This window comes from Pipistrellus hanaki (assembly GCF_964339955.1).
Source record: "Pipistrellus hanaki genome assembly, chromosome: 1".
NCBI classification, from domain to species: Eukaryota; Metazoa; Chordata; class Mammalia; order Chiroptera; family Vespertilionidae; genus Pipistrellus; species Pipistrellus hanaki.
The window spans coordinates 31536440-31557189 of NC_140503.1; the positions used below are offsets into that span (position 1 = coordinate 31536440).

The 20750-nt window shown below is 36.2% G+C and overlaps 1 protein-coding gene across 1 annotated transcript in view; it reads right to left on the reverse strand.

Moving 5' to 3' along the window:
• The window catches only part of MNAT1 (MNAT1 component of CDK activating kinase), a 150799-nt gene that overhangs the window by 60631 nt on the left and 69418 nt on the right, over positions 1 to 20750 (reverse strand). The window contains exon 7 of the mRNA XM_084883279.1: positions 2275 to 2396. Coding sequence (XP_084739405.1) covers positions 2275 to 2396 — 122 coding nt within the window. The remainder of the gene's footprint in view (positions 1 to 2274; positions 2397 to 20750) is intronic.

Sequence of the window (20750 nt, forward strand, 5' to 3'; positions counted from 1 at the left end):
GCAGTGAAGGATTAAAGAAAACAGGCAAGAGAATACAGTTGGGACCAGGTGGATCATTGTGCCTAGATGAGGAAACAGTGACCCAGCCTGTAAGCTAAAGCTTTATTTCATAATCAGATCAAACAAAGCAAAACAAGGGCAAGATGTTTACAATGTTCTTGCAAATTCCAAATCTGCTTCTTTCCTGTTGTTGCCATCTGAACTCGATCAAGCACTTACTGCACCCCTTACAGCCCACATCCCTCAGCTACCTAGGACGGCAGGGTCGGACTACTAGATAAGGTCAAGCTTACATACATCATTTGGCTATAACCATGCTGAGTGGGCTTTGCCCTCCAAGCTGGAACTTGTATGTGGCTTTGCCACAAGTCAGTCCGAGGCTTGATCCTATCTGAATGCTGTTGCTGCTCTCCATAGAATTCAACTTAAAATTCAATTCTATCGCACTAGACACATTCAAGTGCTCTGTAGAAACATTTTACATATGGCTACTATTTTCAATAGCATTGACATAATATTTCCATCATTTCAGAAAGTTTTATTGGATGGTGTTTGTTCAGAACTTTGGCATTTAATGTAATTACTGATATCATTAATATTAAATCTGCCACCATACTATTTGTTTCTTAATTGTCCCATATATTTCCTCCCCACCTCCCTTTCCTGCCCTCCATTTCATTAACGGAGTATTTCTATGATCTTATTATTTTCTCTGATACTGAATTATTGACTATCCCACTTGGTTTTACATTTTTAGTAGTTGTTCTAAGGTTTATATTAAACATCGTTAACTTATTATAGACTATCTCCAGATACTATTATACCACTCCACACATAGTATAAGAACATTTCAATAGCAGAGTTTTACCCCCTTGTATTAATTATTTTCATACATTTTACTTGTGCATTGTTATTATGCAAGGCTATTTCTATGATTTTTCAAATGTAATTTTGATAACAAAATTATTGGAAAAACAGTATGTAACAAAGGAGTACTATTTTAAATACTTAAAAGTAAATATTTTAAGAGATAAGATGTCAATGTCTATTTCACTTATAACTTTTTACATCATACAACCTTATATTGACTGTCTCCTCAAGCTACAGTTTTAGTATTTAGGGCAATTTTTTTATGAATTTGTTATCTCAGACTCAAATGGCATTTTAGATTTTGTTTCACATTCCCTTGGCTTCATGCTTGGAGATTGCAGGACGTTAGGAGCACACAGAACTAAAGAAAATCATAAGATCTACCAAATCGCAAATAAGTAAATTATCTATCATTTTAATAGTAATTTGCCCTTGGAGCCTCCATGGTCATATGCAAAATACCATGTATCATCTTCAAGACTTTGATTTTTATTTTGAAGACTCATATTGATTTTATCTATTTTTTCATCTATCTTGTTTTTGCTGTTAGGATCTTTTTTTTAATTACTTGGTTTCATAGTAATTATTTTCTATTCACATTACAACTTTACATTTTATTTTGTTAGAAAACAACCAATACTGGATCTTTTCATTCAATAATCTATGTTGAAACACCACAACAAAATAGATTTGCTCCATCCAACAAAGTCTGTGCCTGTTTACAAACACCTACCTATACTCCTGAGAAAGACTGTGATCATCTCTATACCTCACAAAAGACACAATCCCACATTCATTTTCAAAATGGATGCATATAACTTTTGAGTCATTGGCCAGCTCTACAATATATCTTTTCACAAAATGTATTTTGTGACTCATTTCTCATAATACTATTTCATTGTATACAGCAGACAGTAAGTAAATCTACTCTTTTTCATGATAAGGAGCTCAACTCTCATATTTTTACTGGCTTACTACAGACTAAATTAAAGCCCTCTTTCTAAAAAATACGCAGTGAGTTGAAAATGAACAGCTACTTCAATAAGGTTGCCAAGGAAAGCCTTAAAAGGGAACTAATACAATCCAATGTCAATCCCAAAAAATAGTAACGAAATAGTTTTTAAAAAAACAAAAAACTATTAACTTAGTATTAAGCATCATTCCTTTTTATTATAGCTTTCAGAGAGGAAGGGAGATAGAGATATAAACATCTATGATGAGAGAGAACCATTGATCTGCTGCCTCCTTCACGCCACACCAGCTGGGCAAAGCACCATTCTTTTTTATAAAAAAGTATAAACTTCCATAAACTCAAATTTAATAACATTAGTGTGTCAGCTCAAAATGGTAAAAACAAAGCACTAAACATCAGCTACTCAATGAGAAGTTCTTTGGGGCACTTACCCAAGTCTTCCTAGCATCTCAAACTCAGGAACTTGTGGTCCGCATGTCTCTATTTGCAGTGGTTGGTATTCATATAGAGCTTCTTCAAGCTTTTGAATAGGTGCTAATGGAATATGCTGACTCTGTTAGAAAAATGAAGGAAAGCAATACCTCTTAATATTACTTTCACATTAACACTTAATTGGATCATTTTAAAAAATGGACTAACCAATGGAACTCTCATTTGACGCAGTGATCCCACTTCTAAGAATATGTCTCAAGAAACTAGAAACACCAATCAGAAAGGATATATGTACCCCTATGTTCATAGCAGCACAATTTACCATGCCTAAGTGCCCATCAGCTTAAAAAAAACTGGTACATCTACACAAAAAGAAGGAATTCTTACCATTTGCAACAGCATGGATGGGACTGGAGAGCAATATACTAAGCGAAATAAGTCAGTCAGAGAAAAATAAATATCCCAAGATCTCACTCGTTTATGGAAAATAATGAACAACATAAACTGATGAACAAAAACAGAATCAGAGACAGAGAAGCATCCTTCAGACGGTCAAACTTCAGAGGGAAGGTAGGCGATGTTGGGGGTAAAAGGGAGAGATCAATCAAAGGACTTGTATGCATGCATATGAGCCTAACCAATGGACACAGACAACAGGGTGGTGAGGGCATGAGTGGGAGCGTTGGGGGGAAATGGGGAGATAAAGACACATATATAATACTTTAATCAATTTTAAAAAAGTTTATTATTTATCAGCCTTAAAAAAATTTTTTTGAAGCATGCTAAAACATGAATGAAGCTTGAAGACATGAGGCTAAGTAAAATAAGCCAGTGACAAAAGGATAAATATTGTATAATTCCGATTCTGTGGAGATTCTAACGTAGTAAAATTCATCGAGCCAGAAAGTAGAATGATGGTTGCCAGAGGCTAGGGGGAGCCAAGAGATGAGGTGTTAATATTTAATGGGTGCAAGAGTTTTAGTTGGAAAAGATTAAAAAAAAACTCTGGAGATGAATAATGGTGATGAATGCACAACAATGTGAATGCTTGTAATGCTAAGAACTATAAACTCAGAAATTATTAAAATTGTAAACTTTATATTACATATATTTTACCACAATTTTTAAAGATGAGTTTTGAATGTTCTGATTTACTCATTTATCTTACTGGGATAATATATGGAAAACAGAAAAAGGTAAAATACCTGGAAAACTTCATTAACATTGCTATATATATATATATATATATATATATATATATTTTTTTTTTTTTTTTTTTTTTTTTTTACAGAGAAGAAGGGAGAGGGATAGAGAGTTAGAAACATCAATCAGCTGCCTCCTGCACACTCCCTACTAGGTATGTGCCTGCAACCAAGGTACATGCCCTTGACAGAATTAGAACCTGGGACCCTTGAGTCTGCAGGCTGACGCTCTATTCACTGAGCCAAACGGGTTAGCCATTAACATTATTTTAAAAATTAACCTTCATATGTTTCACAGCCTTTTTAATTAAATAAACATGAAACTGGCAAGATAAATCTTACACTATTTCTAAAAAAATATCTATAGTGCACTAAACAGGTTAAGAAGAGGCCTGCCTCTCTTGTTGATAATAGTCATTCTAACAGGTGAGAGGTGGTATATCACGCATTTGATTTGCATTTCCCTAATAGCTAATGAAGTTGAACATCTTTTCATGTATCTGTGGGCCATCTGTATGTCTTCTTGGGAGAAGTGTCTGTTCAGGTCTCCTGTCTATTTTTTAAAATATATTTTTATTGATTTCAGAAAGGAAAGGAGAAGGAGAGAGAGAGATAGAAACATCAATGATGAGAGAGAATCATTGATCAGCTATCTTGTATACATTCCACACTGGGAATCAAGTCTGCAATCAGAGTACATGCCCTGACAGGGAATTGAACCCGTGACAACCTGGTTCATAGGATAACGCTCAACCACTGAGCCACACCAGCTGGACTCCTGCCTATTTTTTAATTGGACTATTTGTTTGTTTGCATTGCTCTGTATACCAACTGGTTGCAGCTTCAATTCCCAGTCAAGGCATATACCTAGGTTATAGGTTAAATCCCAAGTCTAAGCACAAACTAGAGGGCACTTAACTGATCTCTCCTCTCTCTCCCCCTCCTACACTCCCTAACCCCACAAAAAATCAATAAACATATCCTCAGGTGAGGATTAAAAAGAAAAGACAAAAGAATTTGTATCTAAAATATATGCAAAGTAACGTTATAACTGAAGAAAAAATTTTAAGCCCAAAATTTTTTTTTCTAGAGTTAAAAAGATTTTAATAGACTATCAAAGGAAATATACAAATGGCAAATGAGAACATGGAAAGATGCTTGATTCCAAAATGGTAATGGAGTAAGTGGAAATATAACTAAAATACAGAAAAACCACCGTGAAAAATCAACCAAAGACCAGCTGGAGAGAACCCTGATAACCAAGGATGTAAAGTGGAGACCACATAGAGACTGGTAAGAAGTGCGGAGTTGCAAAAGGGCTGGCTGGGCTCCCACAGACCGTAGCTGAAGTTCTGGAGAGAGATCTCAGGTGTGGGGGGTTCCCACTGAGAACTAAGAGGGTGCCTGCATTTCCAGCTGTCTCTTGCTGGCAGAGAGCAACATTGCTGCTTTTCAAAGCCAGATGTTATGTAGGCACCTTTCTCAGTGCTGGTGCTCTGGGCTGGGGGGCCCAGCTTGGGGTTTAGACACCAGCGTTCTCAGTGGGAACTCTTCCACAGCTGAGATATCTCTCTGGGACTTCAGCTGCTGCCTGTGGGAGCCAAGCCAGCCCTTTCATGCCTCTGCCCTTCCTACCAGTCTCTACGCAGTCTCCACTTTCTGTCCTTCGTTACCAATGTTCTCTCCAGCTAGTCCTCAGCTGATTTTTCAGGGTGTTTCTTCTGTATTTTTGTTTTATTTCCAGTTTGGTCCTGGGAGAGTGTCAATATAGCTTCTACTTTGCCACCATTTTGGAATCCAGCATTTCTTGTCTTTTAAAATATGGTGCCCAATAGTTAGGTTACCAAATTTCCCCAAAAATGTTATTTCTCAAAGAAAACAAGCTTTTCCAGAATTCAAGGTTTCATCCTGAATACACTAAGAACAGCACTATATTTTTCTAGCTCTTCAATAATGATCAGTTCCATTCAAATATGTAAGTTATGCTTTAAAACATCAAAGAATAATTTATATAACCACTTAGTTGGGCTTAAGCTTCTTGTTAAATAAATTAAAAGTCAAATAGCCCTAAAAGAACTGTACTCTCACTTGCCCAAGTCAAGTCTCCAAAACTATTTCTATCAATTGTTTCTAATGTCATCAAATTGTTTGACTGCACTGAAGTTACTTTAAGGCTTTATTAAATAAATATATTTGCGATCCCATCTCTACAACATACACCATTTAATCTTCAAATTACCACAGGGAAAGAAAAAAAAGAAAGAAAAAAAAAGAAAAGCTCTTTAATAATATATCCACTTGCCAAGCCGGTATGGCTCAGTAGTTGAGTGTCAACCCAAGAACCAGGAGGTCACAGTTTCATTCCCAGTCAGGGAACATGCCAGGCTTGCAGGCTTGATCCCCAGTAAGGGGCATGCAGGAAGCAGCCGATCAATGATTCTCTCTCATCATTAATGTTTCTATCTCTCCCTCTCCCTTCCTCTCTCAGAAGTCAATAAAAACATTTAAAGTAATAATAATAATACATTAATTCTGTTTTGCAATTCTTATTGTTACAGCAATATAAACTATTTCTTGAGAGAGAAAAAACTTCAAAAATAAAATGTAACATTTAGAAATTTAAAATGTTAGAGGAAAATAAGGAAATAATATATATTTTAAAATATTACTATCATTAAAGCATCTCAAATATAATTACAACCTAACTCTGCATGTTTAAAAAAATATTTCTATAAATTCCTTTGCATTGGAGTAGAACTATTACGGCTCATATGGAAACTAAATGCAGCAATATCTTTGTGGTCACATACAATTGATTTTAAAAAAGCCAAGTGTTTGCCTGGCTTGGTGTGGCTCAATAGTTGAACAATGGCCCAGGCACCAAGAAGTCACCAGTTCGATTCCCAGTTGGGGCACATGTCTGGATTGCAGACTTGATCCCCAGTAGGGGCCATGCAGGAGGGGGCCAGTTGATAATTCTCTCATCTATTTTTTCTATCTTTCTCCCCCTCTCCCTTTTCTTCTCTCTAGAGTCAATAAAAATATTTTTAATGGACTAAGGTCTGTACATTAAAAAGAAAAAAGCCAAGCATCTCAAACTAGATAGGTGAACATGAAATAAAAAGCCATAGCATTTTCTCCTGCTTTTACCTATTATGACCATTATTGCATTAATACAGATTTATCTCCCCCCAAAATGCAAAAATAAAGACAAAAATGAATTAAACTAGTTATCTCTGTCTCAGATAGTTCTATATCAACATTCAAAAGAGATCCAAATGTTATCTAGAAGGGTCCTAAATGATGTGACTGACTCAAGTTCAACCGAGCTGTAGTAGTAAAGTCACATTTTACACAAAGATTACATTCTAAAGTTAGAGTAAGGTAAAAACTGTTCAAAATAACCCCTCAAAAATCCTTAACATAAACCCATAAAGTATAGTACATTGTTCTTTGCAAACCGTAATATCTTTATATAAATCCAATTCAGCTAGATTTTCCTCTAGCATTGGAATAGATTACTGTTCTGTGGAAAACCAGATAAAATAGTTGGCTTCCTTTTGGCAATGATGTTATTTTGAAAACACTTTATAGGGGAAGAGAAGAATTCTTTGCTATTTTTTCTCCCTAGTTTGGTGTTTTTTTCAACTTTAGTTGAATTCAAATAAGTTAAATGTACAAATGATATGAGTGCTGAACATGATAAGTATTTGAATGTTCATTCAATTAAGTTTATAGAGAAAAAATGACATTTGAGATGGGCTATAAAGACTGAATGGGGCTGAAATATTTGGGGGGGGGGGGGCGTGGAGAAAGAGGTAATAGCATTTGCAGTGAAGGGAATTTCAATACCAAGAGTAACTTCAGCCTAAGAATGAAAATAGGAGCCAGAATATCAATGATAGAAGAAACAGGAAACACTGAGTGAACTTGATTAGTGTTTTCATCAAATCATAAGGCAAAATAAATAAATAAATAAAATAAAATAAAAATAAAAAAATAAAAAATAGGGAGATAGCAGAACCTTAAGAAAAGGTAGAGTCCAAAGAGGAGATTGTGTTTATTTTGTTTGTTTTTGTTGCTCTAGGTTTTATTTTTCCCTGAGCACTGATAAATGAGGTAGTGTTGAAAATAAGTTATTATTTTTACATTCTTTCTCTGATGCTTGTCTTGCTACTGAACCACCATTTGTTGCCAAGAGGACAGAGTGTCCAGCAAATCGTATCTGTTTCTATAAAAAGATCAGAAAAGAAAAACATCAAGGAGTCTATTTGGTGAGACAAAAACCTGTCTCCTTAAAAGAGTCTACATTAATTTTACGAAAAACAGTACTTGCCAAAAATTTAAAAACAACTTTTCAGGCATATAGCATTTTAGCTTATTTTTAGTAATTACAAAAAAAAAAAAATAGCTTCCAAGAAAGAATTCTTATCTTGGCACTGTAAGTGAATCTTTCTCTAACCAACTGCAATGACAACTTATACATAAATTTAAATTTTTAAATGTGATAAAATATGAAAATTTATAAAAAATTCTCTAAAAGTATTACTATTATTATATTAACAAACCAAAAAAATAGCACATCATAAAATTAGTAATCTTCTAAAGCAAAAATATTTTTCAGTGAAAAGTTAGCAAAAAGCTTAGGATCTAAACTCTGTGCCTACTACAGTGCCTACGAATGTTTGTTTCATAAATGAACAAATGTTTTGTAAGGATACAACAGTATCCAACTCTCTCCAATCCCCTACTCCAGGCCATCCCCCCCCAAAAAAAATTACATAACAAATCTCCTGATTCTATTTGAGATCATTTAACTACAGATTGGGTCATTATTGTGCCATTCCCATTGTAGAAAATAAGTAGACAACTAAGCCAAGCTGTAACTGCCTTTTTCCTTCTTCTGTCTTAAAAGGACACAGCAAATATTATAAACTAGAAGCCTGGTGCACAAAATTCGTGCACTTGGGTGGGGGGAGGGTCCCTCAGCCCAGCCTGCACCCTCTCGCAGTCTGGGAGCCCTCCAAGGGTGTCGACTGGTGGGAAATGGGCCTACGCCTGCAGTCGGACATCCTTAGCAATGCCATGGAGGCAAGAGAGGCTCCCGCCACCACCACTGCGCTCACCAGCTTTGACCCCAGGTTCTGGCTAAGCGGTGCTCCCCTTGTGGTAGCACACTGACCACCAGGGAGATAGTACCTGGATTGAGTGTATGCCCCCTGGTGGTCAGTGCATGCCATAGCGACCAGTCATTCAGCTGTTCGGTCAATTTGCATATTAGCCTTTAATTATATAGGACTAGAGGCCCGATACATGAAATTCGTGCAAGAGTAGGCCTGCACAGCTGCAGTGGCTGCCTTGATCCCTTCCTCACAGCTGCAGCTGCAGCCCCAACTTCATCCCAAAAAAATGTCTGGAAGGACATCCAGTCTAATAGCACATTACTCTTTTATTATTATAGATACCCTAACCATTCTAAACTGCCTTCCTCACACATCACCACCACTGCCGCTGCCGTCTTCACAAAACCATCATGCAATTAAATCTGGACTGTAAATTCAGAATAGAGTAGTTAGGATTCCCTAATCCTCTTTCACTTGCAATTCCACATAAATTGTCATGCACATATGGAATGTAATTATTAACAGTGGAATTCCGTGGAAAGAACACAGAAATAATTATTGAATATTTACTATATGCCATGGTAGGTATCATATATACATTATAGATAATTATTATTTTGCCTGTTTTATAGGAAAAGAAAGTGAAGTTTTTCAAGGCCAAGTAATCTACCCAGGTTTTAAACCCTATTCTGCCAAATGCACCAAACACTTTTCTATAACAGAACTACAGTATGAAAAATCATTTATCTAACATTTAGTAGATACAAGGCACTGTGAAGGTATGATAGAAAGGATATGCCACCACAAGAACTGATTCTATTTTCAAGCTTTTAATAATATATATTTATATTTATTAGAAAGTGTTCATTTTAAAATATTAGTATGAGTGCTTTTTCAATTAGTATAGAAGTACTAGTACATTAAAACATGATATTTTTTAGAAAATATTCACACTTGATTTTTTCATAATACATTTAACTTGGTGCAAATTTCACCTGTACTGAGATATGTGGTTCATTTTTTTTTTTAAATCCTCACTTTTTATTGATTTTATAGAGTGGTATGGAAAGAGAGAAGTATCAATCTGTGGCCAATCAACTGAGCCACTCGGCCAGAGCTGTGCTTCATTATTTTTAGATGCTCTCTTAGAAATAATGGAAATTAAGTCTTCTTTTCATAATAAACAAAATATTATTTCCTCAAATAACATACAAATTGATGGTTTGTCTATTAATCTATGTAAATTAATATACTTTGAAATATAAACTAGTAAGACTATTTCAACAAGAATAATTCCTAACAATGTAGAACTACCTTCCTAGAAAGTTGACTATAATGACCAATTCTTTAAATTATATATGTATTTTATTATTATTATTATTATTATTATTATTATTGATTTCAGAGAGGAAGGAGAGAAACATCAATGATGAGAAAGAATCATGGATTGTCTATCTCGTGCACATCCCCCACTAGGGACTAAGCTTGCAGCCCAGGCATGTGCCCTGACCGGGATCGAACCCTGTCCTCCTGGTTCACAGGTCAGCACTCAATCACTGAACCATGCCGGCCGAGCTAAATTATATTTTACTATACTTTAACACATCAGTTTTCAAAATTAACAGATGTTTTATGCTTACGATACAAATTACAAAAGCAAAATCACTTGTAAGTGTCTTGTCTGGGAACAGTATATGTTTACTGAGCATAAATGGTGATTCCACAAACACAAGTATACACAGTTTTAGCTAAAAAAAAAAATTTTATTTTTTTTTATAACCTTCATAAGTAAAACACAAAAAGTAGAGAGACACATTTAGTAAAGCAGTGCCCTAGAGAACAAAGAAAGTAATTATATGGGAGACTTTAATGAATACAGCTTTGAAGCACTTCTGGAAATTACAGGCTTAATAAAATCACTAACATTCTACCAGTTGCTGAGACAGGTGACACTGCCAATCAGCTGCATTTGTTGAAGCATATTCTAAAGATTACTAATTAATCTCTACACTGAAAATAATGGCTGCCTACCATTTTGATGACCATTTTTAAAAAGAAAAAGGAACAGTCATTCTATGACCAAATACAACTAGATAAAACACAAGTCTAGGTAAGCTATGCATCTGCTTAATTAGTTAATTGTATCATTTCCTGGTGTGGTTTATACTAAACCCAAAGATACTACTGGCTGGAGTCATGAGACTTATAGTCTCTCCACCTGCTATTTCTGAGTTACTTCTATTTACTACTAAAAAAAAATTGAAAGTGTTTGTGAAGATACTTGGGGAAAGTCATCCTATATAATAAAGTTGTAATATGCAAATGGTCCTTACGCTGTGAAAGGTAATGACCGACTGCGTAATGACCGGATCACCGATCAACAGGGGGGTGGGGCAGCATGCTAAGGTCGCTGGAGAGCTGCAGGAGAGGGCAGGGCAGCAAGCTATGAGAGGGGGTGGGGGTGGGGGAAGCTACAGGAGGGCAGGGCAGTGGGCGGAGAGCTACTGGATGGTGGCAGCGAGCCAATGGTAAGTTACTGGCGCAATGATTCGTGCACAGCGCTACTAGTATTATCGATATATAAGATAGTATTTTATTTGTTATTGACTTTGAACAGTTCGATCATAAGCTCAAGAGAAATATGATTCAGGTAGGCATTCTCCTTCAGATCACTTCTACCTTTTCATTAGAACTTAACCCCCACACACACGCATACACCTCTGACCTCCCTCAGCACACACAACACACACATATACACAACACACACACACACACACACACACACACACACACACACCTGTATACTTTGTCCTACCACCATCATAGCCTACCTTTAATATCCGAAATCTGCTCAGAGCACTGCTCAGAATTTAACATTAAAACAGTCAATGTTTCCAAGTCTAGGCAATTATTATAAAAGGGATTCTGAAGTTCTTTTAAAAATATGCTGGCACAACATGCTAAAGAACTCATTTTAAATTCATTTGAAAACATTCTGGTATAAACATATAAAAAGTGAATACTGTATATGAGAGTGCTGTTCAGGATTTTCCATCCTTTTATGTTTTAAGTTAACATGGATTCTTGAATCTTAATACTATCCATTCTATGTTTTTAAAGTTGCTTTCATTCAACTGTACATGCCTATGACCTCCACCACGACCTCTACAGAAAGCAGTTGTGCACTTTCCTGTGGTGCAAATCCTCACAGACAAGTTGAACCTGTTCTTTTTGGCACTGAGCCCTTGGGCTGAACACATAGCTGAGATTTATAATAAAAGGAAAACTAAGGGGCATTATTCTGCAACATTTATCCTTCACATATAGCCAAGTATAATCTTCTACAACTTTTGAGAGCCCTTAAATAAACAGATCTCCTCTTAATTGCACAGTTTCTTATTTGTCACCAATTGTATGGCATATTGAGATTCATTTTACATGAGTAAAAAGTTAGCACAGAAATCATTTATACTAAGAGTTGTTAAAGTTGATCTCTTAATATTTATTCAAAAATAATACTTCTAATACACAGACCTAAGGATAATTATCTGCCTTATTGTCCCCTTAGCCAGGTCAATGCAATAAAGTAATTAATAAACACCTGTCTTCAAGAATCTATACTTGAATAAAATGGGTTTAAAAAAAAAATCTTCCTATAGTGTTCTTGTTGGTATTTTAAAAACATTTCAGAGAAAACATAAGCCTTTACTTCTACAGTTTTATGATCTCTTTTAAATTTCAAAGCTCAGTTTTAATTAATTTTCCATAATGTTTTAAAAACACTTCCCATAGATGCAGAGAATAGAGTTTAGGGGGGAGAGGGAGAGAGAGAGGGAGAGGAAGAGAAGGTGTGGGGTCGGGATGAAAAAGGTGAAGGGGTAAGCACAAATGGTTGTTATAAAATAGTCACAGGGATATAAAGTACAGTATAAGCCTTATACAATAAGGAGTACAGTCAATAATATTGTAATAACTATGTATAGTACCAGGTGGGTATTTGAAATTTTGGAGCAAATCATTTTATAAAGTATATATGACTGTCACACCACAAGGCTGTACACCTGAAACTAACATAAAATAATACTGAATGTAAACTATAATTGAAAAATACATACATATAAACATTTCCTATTCTAAACAATTTTGAACTGATATACAAGACTGCTGCCACGCTACTTCCTCAACCCAACAGTAAATCTGATACCCTGAGGAAAGGAGGATTTTCTGAGTTACCACACTATTTACATTAATTCTTCAGGATTTGCTAATTGATCTATCATCAAGACTTGCCTTGTTGAAATGAAAAGAAGAATATAACCACAAAAGTATGCTACCCTGAAAGTCAGGTTCAAACTGGCTTATCAGCTAATTGCTCAACATAAAGGAAACTGAAATATGTTGATTTAGGTGAATATTTCATTGCTCTAAATTCTTCTAATTTTTTTCTTTACTATTAAATGTAAAAACTGTACACCTATGGTGGAAGGGAATATTTTTTAACGGGTATAGAGTTTCATTTTTAAGATGAAGATTTATGGAAACTGATGGTAGAAATGGTTGCACAATATGAATGTATTTAATACCACTGAACTGTAAACTTAAAAATGGTGAAGATTGTAAGTTTTATGTTATGTGTACTATTGAACTAACTTTTTAAATGGTGAAAAAATTTAATGATACATATTTAGGAATGAGGGGTTTAGCAGTAAACAAAACAGACATGTTCATAGATGGCACCAAATGTATTTTGTGAAGACAAAATAACTGAAGAGTTAAATAAAAATCTATTTCATTAAAGTTTAACATTTTAAGCAACCTATTCATATTTTTCCTAAGAAAAGATGTTTTAAACAATTTATATCCCTAATACTTTCTCCGTGTGACTAGGGAATACAAGTAGAAGTTATGAGTTTGGACATTTTTTTAATTCATTATCAAAACAAAAAACATTTTTTTTCACATATGTAGTCTTCTTTCAGAAAAAACTAAATATATTCAATTGAAGTGTTTTGTCATTACATATTAAAATAGATATAATTAGCGTGCAGAATATTACTAACCAGTTTTATTCATAATATTAATTTATACAATATGAGGCAATATAAAAATTGAGGATAACTATAAAACATGGATCAAATATATTTTAAAAAATGCCTAAAGACCTGACCTTATTTTAAAAAATGCCTAAGACCTGACCTTACACCACATTCTATTATTATGCCAATGCTGCTGCTATGTTTTAAATGACTAAAGCCTCTATTTGTTTTGAAATGCATGTGCTTTAAGATTTCCATAATATCCAAAACTACTCTTGTTGAAGTCATATAATTAAAAATAACATCCAAAGAACCCATAGTTGCAATGTCAAGCAGGTTAACCCAGATTAACCTCCAAATAACTTAAAGCAGCTGGAAGAACATTCCCAGTCTCCATTTATTTTGGTTCTCTACACCACAACAGCTTTCCCATCTATATATCTTCCTTCTATCAAGAATGCAAGCATTCACTCTATTTTTTTTAAAGTCCCTGTATTATATAACCCCTTTGAATAATACAATGTTAAAAACATGGGCCTTGGAGTTCAAGTAGTCAAATCCCAATTTTACCTTGGGCAACTTTTTTTTTTTAACAATCCTTAGTTTCACCTGTAAAATTATTTTAAAGGATCAAATAAAATAAAAAATATAGCAGAATCAAGTGTCCACAACATGCTACCAATAATGATTATTATTTTTTGTATCATCAACTTCATCAGGAACAAGAAGAGAGGAGATATTTTGCCCCATCTCCACAGTCTGTTAGTCACTTCCACCAGATAAAATTACCACACGCGATCATCACCATATGAACAGTAACCTTTCAAAAGTCTGCTTCAAAATAAGGCCAGGCCACGTGGCTCAGTGGATTGAGCATCATCCCATGCACTAAGACCATGTTCAGCAAACTGCGGCTCGCAAGCCACATGCGGCTCTTTGCCCCCTTGAGTGTGGCTCTTCCACAAAATGCCATGGCCTGGGCGAAGTCTATTTTGAAGAAGTGGCGTTAGTTTAAGTTTAAAAAATTTGGCTCTCAAAGGAAACTTCAATCGTTGTACTATTGATATTTGGCTCTGTTGACTAATGAGTTTGCTGACCACTGCACTAAGAGGTCATCAGTTCGATTCCTGGTAATGGCACATGCCTGGGTTGAGAGATCGATCCCCAGTATGGGGCATGCAGGAGGCAGCCTATCCATGTTTCTCTCATTGATGTTTCAATCTCTCTCTCCCTCTCCACTCCTCTCTCTCTAAAAATCAATAAAAACATATTTTAAAAAGAAAGTTAGAACTCAAAACATCTACCTGAAAAGTTTTGAATGATGGTACAGTCCTCTAAGCTAACAATATACAAAACACATTATTTTTTGCACTAGGCCTCTAATTATCAATAATCCTCACTCAAGAAAAGAGGGCCATGTAAGAGCTACTACCACTGATGATATGATTGGTTCAAAGTATAACATTACTTCCTATATTAAATTATTTTTTCTCCTTTCATCTGTCTTGATTTATGCTACTTTTCATATTCAACTCAAGAGCCACTGTGGTATAATGAAAAAAAAAAAAAAAAAAAAAAAACCCAAAACTTAACTAAGAATGTAAAGGCTTATACTGTCACCCTGACTTCCATTTTCCTGCTGGGTTTTAGGGAAATATCAGTAAAAGAGAAAGCGGACCCTAGCTGGCTTGGCTCAGTGAATAAAGCATTGGCCTGAGGACTGAAGGGTCCTGCGTTCAATTCCAGTTAAGGGCACATGCCTGGGTTGCAGACTCAATCCCCAGTGGGGGCATGCAGGAGGCAGCCAATCAATGATTCTCTCTCATCACTGATGTTTCTCTCTCTCTCTCCCTCTCCCTTCCTCTCTGAAATCAATAAAAATATCTTATTTTTAAAAGGGGGGTATATGATTAGTAATATCCTTGCTGCATATATACATGCAAGTTCATTCAACGTCATAAAATTCTCTTCAATCACAATATTTTATATATATGATTAAAGACACAAAAATCTAACCTCACAGACATTTCCAAGCAACTCACTATATTGACTTTAGGAGTATTCTAAAAACTCCAATCCCAATAATAACATTTATTTTTAAAGCAGAATATAACTCAACAAGACTATAAATACTTGAAAAGTTTTAAATTAATGCTTGTCATTTATTTGCATTAGCACCACTTAATTGAAATTTATGTTTATGCTCTCCTAAAAAATAGTCGCACTATGATTTGAAAGAAGGTACTGATATTTACCAAAAATAAGACCCAGAAATGGAAAAGTTCCAGTAAAATAATCTATAATTATATTTATATTATATGAATGATTTGCTGTTTCTCAACAATAACATGTAGCAAGTCAGTAATTTGCAAACGTGCAAAGTATTTCCATGTGCTTAGCAAGAAAACTAGCCTAAACAAACAATGCTTAACAAAATTTTATTTCCCTACCATCTGTTTTAGTCTTTTTTCCCCCTTGGTCCCAATCACCTTCTTTCTTTCTGTTGCCTGCCTATTGCTCACAGTAACACTTGCAAAAGAATAAACAGCAAAATTAGATACCCAGCTGGGAATTTTAGTCCCAGATGTTACTTGACAATGATACAATACAGAGCTAAATATTTATGGACATATACTCCTAAAGAAACTAATAAATGCCTCAATGCAAACACTAAATATACTACAGTTTGTTTTACTTAGTCCTAAGGATTATCATTCAATATTCATCAAAAAATATAAGATCATATATTCTTTAAGAAAAATCAATATTTTTATTCCCATAAGCCTTATTTTCATCCAGATGTTTTTATCTGCCATATATAAAGGAAAAGGTATATATGTATGTGTATAAGATCTCATGAGGCAGAAAAAAAAAATTGAAGGCAATGGTACATAATGCCACACATGAAATAAAATATGAAACTAAAACACTATTAACATTTCACACTAGCAAAGATGCTTAAAGTAGCACCTCCTCAAATAGATATTATTGAATTACAGGACTACCAAAACAAAACAAAAAAAGGCAAACATATAAAAAATACATATACTCTAAAAGTATTTTAAAACACAATATCTATGAAATTTTCCTTTAAAATTTCTCTCTCTATAATAAAGCAATAAATGTTGATAAAATAGAGAAATTAAAACCCTTAATTAAAGTACAAAAGGACAAAGAGAAAAAAAAATTTTTAAACAAAGAGAAAGGGAAAAAGGGATAGAGATAGAAACATCAATATTGAGAGAGAATCACTGATTGGCTGCCTCCTGCATGCCCCACACCAGGAATCGAACCCACAACCCACGCATATGCCCTCACCAAGAATCGAACCATAATCTTCTGGTTCATGGGTTGATGTCACTCACTGAGCCACGCTAGCCAGGCCAAAGAGACAATCTTGAAAGTAACAAAAAGAAATGGCTCCTGATACACAAGTAAAGCCCACTAAGATTAATAACTGAAATCTCATCAGAAACCACAAAAGTCAGACTATAGCGGGAAGATATATTCAATGTGCTATCAGGAAAATACTGTCAACCAAAAATTGTTTATCCCAGTAGTCAGCAAACTCATTAGTCAACAGACCCAAATATCAACAGTACAACCACTGAAATTTCTTTTGAGAGCCAAATTTTTTAAACTTAAAACTTCTAATGCCACTACTTCAGAATAGACCAGTGTTTCCCAAACTTCTCTCATGATGAGAATCACCTGGTGGAGTTGTTAAACTACAGATTCCTGAATCCCACCTAAGAAGTGCTAAACTAGAATTTTGGGGAACTTATAGGTAAAATTGTCTTAGAGCACTAGTTAAGTATACAGTTTTACCTGTATGTTCCCCAAAATTCTAGTTTAGCACTTCTTAGGTGGGATTCAGGAATCTGTGGTTTAACAACTCCACCAGGTGATTCTCATCATGAGAGAAGTTTGGGAAACACTGGAATAGACTCACCCAGGTCATGGTATTTTGTAGAAGAGCCACACTCAAGGGGCCAAAGAGTCACATGTGGCTCGTGAGCCACAGTTTGCTGACCACAGCTCTAGTACACAGTGTGTGTGTGTGTATGTGTGTCCTATCAAATAAAAGAGTAATATGCAAATTAACTATCACTCCGCTACACCCACAAGCCACATTCACCAGCCAATCAGGAGCAAGTATGTAAATTAACCAAATCAAGATGGCTTCGGCCATGAAGAGAGCAGGAGGGAGGCTTGGGTTTCACTGGCATGGAGGAAGCCAAACTTTCCACATACCCTGGCCTGCCCAGGCCTCTGCTTAAGTCTAAAAAGCTTCATTTATAGAAGTCAAATAAATCCCAAGAAAATAACGGCAGCCACAGAGCTGGAGAGAGCAGGAGGCTAGGGTTTCCCCCAACAATGGAGGAAGCCAAGCTACTGCAGCCCTGGCCAGCCCAGGCCTCTGCTTAAGGCTACAAAGTTTCAATTATAGAAGATGAATAAATCACAACAAAAATGGCTGTTGCCATGGAGCAAGCAGAAGGCTTGATACTGCTCCAGGCTACAAAGTTTCAATTTTAGAAGATAAATAAATCCCAGATACAAGGGCCTCCACTTGAGTAGCCAAAGGTCATGGCCGGCCTGCTAACGACCACAGGCCACCATATGTCACAAGGGAACCCCTGCCCTGATCTGGGACACCCTTCAGGGCAAACCAGCTGGCCCCAACCCATGCACCAGGCCTCTATCTTATCTAATAAAAGAGTAATATGCAGATTGACCATCACAACAACACACAAATAGCTGCCCCCATGTTGTCAAAGATCCTACCCCCATGTGGACACAAGATGGCCCACCACTAGATGGCCAGCAGGAGAGGGCATTGGGAAGGACCAGGCCCGCAAGGGAGAGCAGTTGGGGACAATCAAACCTGCAGGGGAGGGTGGTTATGGATGACCAGGCCAGCAGAGAAGGGAAGCTGGAGGCAAACAGGCTGGCAGGGGAGCAGTAAGACATCAATCAGGCTGGCAGGGGAGTGGTTAGGGAGTGATCAGGATGGCAGACAGGAGCGGTTAGGAGAAATCAGGAAGGCAGACAGGTGAGCAGTTGGGAGCCAGCAGTCCTGGGATTGTGAGAGGAATGTCCCAGATTGGAGAGGGTGCAGGCTGGGCTGAGGGACAACACCTCCGCCCGTGCATGAATTTCGTGCATTTGGCCTCTAATATATATTTATATCTACCGTGTTTCCCCGAAAATAAGACATCCTCCGAAAATAAGAACTACTTACAGGTTTCCTTCTGAGTGAAATATAAGGCATCCCCCTGAAAATAAGGCCCCCCTAGGCTAAACATGAGAGATTTGGTCCACTGATTCTGAAAGAAATGGAGTCACAAGAAATTCACCAGGAAATTCAGGAATTGGATTGTTATGATGATGTTTCAGAAGATGATGGCATGATTGTCATTGAATAAATGAGTAAATTCTTGATACTGTAGGATTCACAGTTTGTCTGGTTTGTGTTGACAACTACAGTAATACCGTACCACCGTACCATATACAGGTAATAAATTTCCTTTATTTTCATTTAACAATAAATGTGTACCATATTCTTCATGGAAAAATAAGACATCCCCTGAAAATAAGACCTAGCGCATCTTTGGGAGCAAAAATTAATATAAGACACTGTCTTATTTTCGGGGAAACAGGGTATCTATCTATATCCATTTATATATATTTTAAGTTTTTCTCATCACAATTTTGTTGCATACACTTTTTTGTATACAGTTCTTATACATATTTTATTAGACTTACACCTAAGTAGTTCATGTTTTGATGCTATTACAAATGGTAATTCTTTTTTTAATCTTTATTGTTCAGATTATTACAGATGTTCCTCTTTTTTCCCCCCATAGCTCTTCTCCACCCAGTTCCCATCCCACTCCAGGCCTTTCCCCCTGACCCCACTGACCTCGTCCATAAGTGTAAGCTTTGTCCAATATCTTCCTTCCCAATTAAAAGTGCAGAGCATCCAGGTGCCAGCACTTTCTGAGCCTCCGCACTTCTTACCAGTCCCAATGCACTTCCTTCACCTCTCTAGTTGTGGAACTTCCACTCAGCCAGCTTTCCTGCGGTTCTGGTGGTAGCTGTTCTGCCTTTTAGTAATAATTTTGATGTGGTTGTGAGAGGCAGCAAGTATAAGTGTTTATCTATGCCACCATCTTGGTTCTATCATTACAAATGGTCATTTTCATATTTAAACATTTGAATTAAGCAGTCAGACATCACTCTTGAAGTCTGGGGCTCTTACCATCTGAGACCCCCTCGCTCCTTACCGCCCGCCTGCAGCAGAGGCAGGAGAGACTCCCACCACTGCACTGACCCCAGCTTCTGGCTGACTGGCACTCCTCCTGCGGGAGTGCACTGACCACCAGGGGGCAACCATTTGGTCGATTTGCATATTAGGGTTTTATTATATAGAATATTACATTAGCTATAGGTGTTGTATGTTTACCTTATCAAGTTTAGGTAGTGCTACTCTGTTTTTAATTTTCTAAAATATTTTGTTTTGAATAAATGTTGAATTATATTAAACATATTCTTCTCAAAAAAGAGAGAGAGAGAGAGAGAGAGAGAGAGAGAGAGAGGGAGAGAGAGAACTAGATAAACCAATCTCCACATTAAGTATTTAGAAAACTGAAAAAAATATTATAACCAATGGTTTTCAGAAACTGAATATCAGTCAATTCAGGCCTGAGATCTCCAAGGGAAGGGAAACAAATAAGGTTAGCTCTATATCACCATGGCTGAATCCATGGAGGCTGCTTCCAGGCCATGATACATGGAAGGGTAACCCAAAATAAGCCTGGGCTGTCAGGATAATTTGCAGGGCAGATTATCAGAAAAGAAAATGCTACACAGAGAAAACTATAAAGCAAGGTTCAGAAAACATTTTCTGTAAAGGACAGACAAATATTGTAGGCTTTGCAGGCCATATGATATCTGTCATAAATACTCAACTCTGCGATTAAAACATGAAAGCTTACAAAGACAATACATATATGAATGAGTATGGCTATGTTCCAATAAAACTTTAGTTACAACAACAGGTGGTGGGTGGGACTTGGCCTTTGAGATGTAATTTGCTTACCTCTGCTTT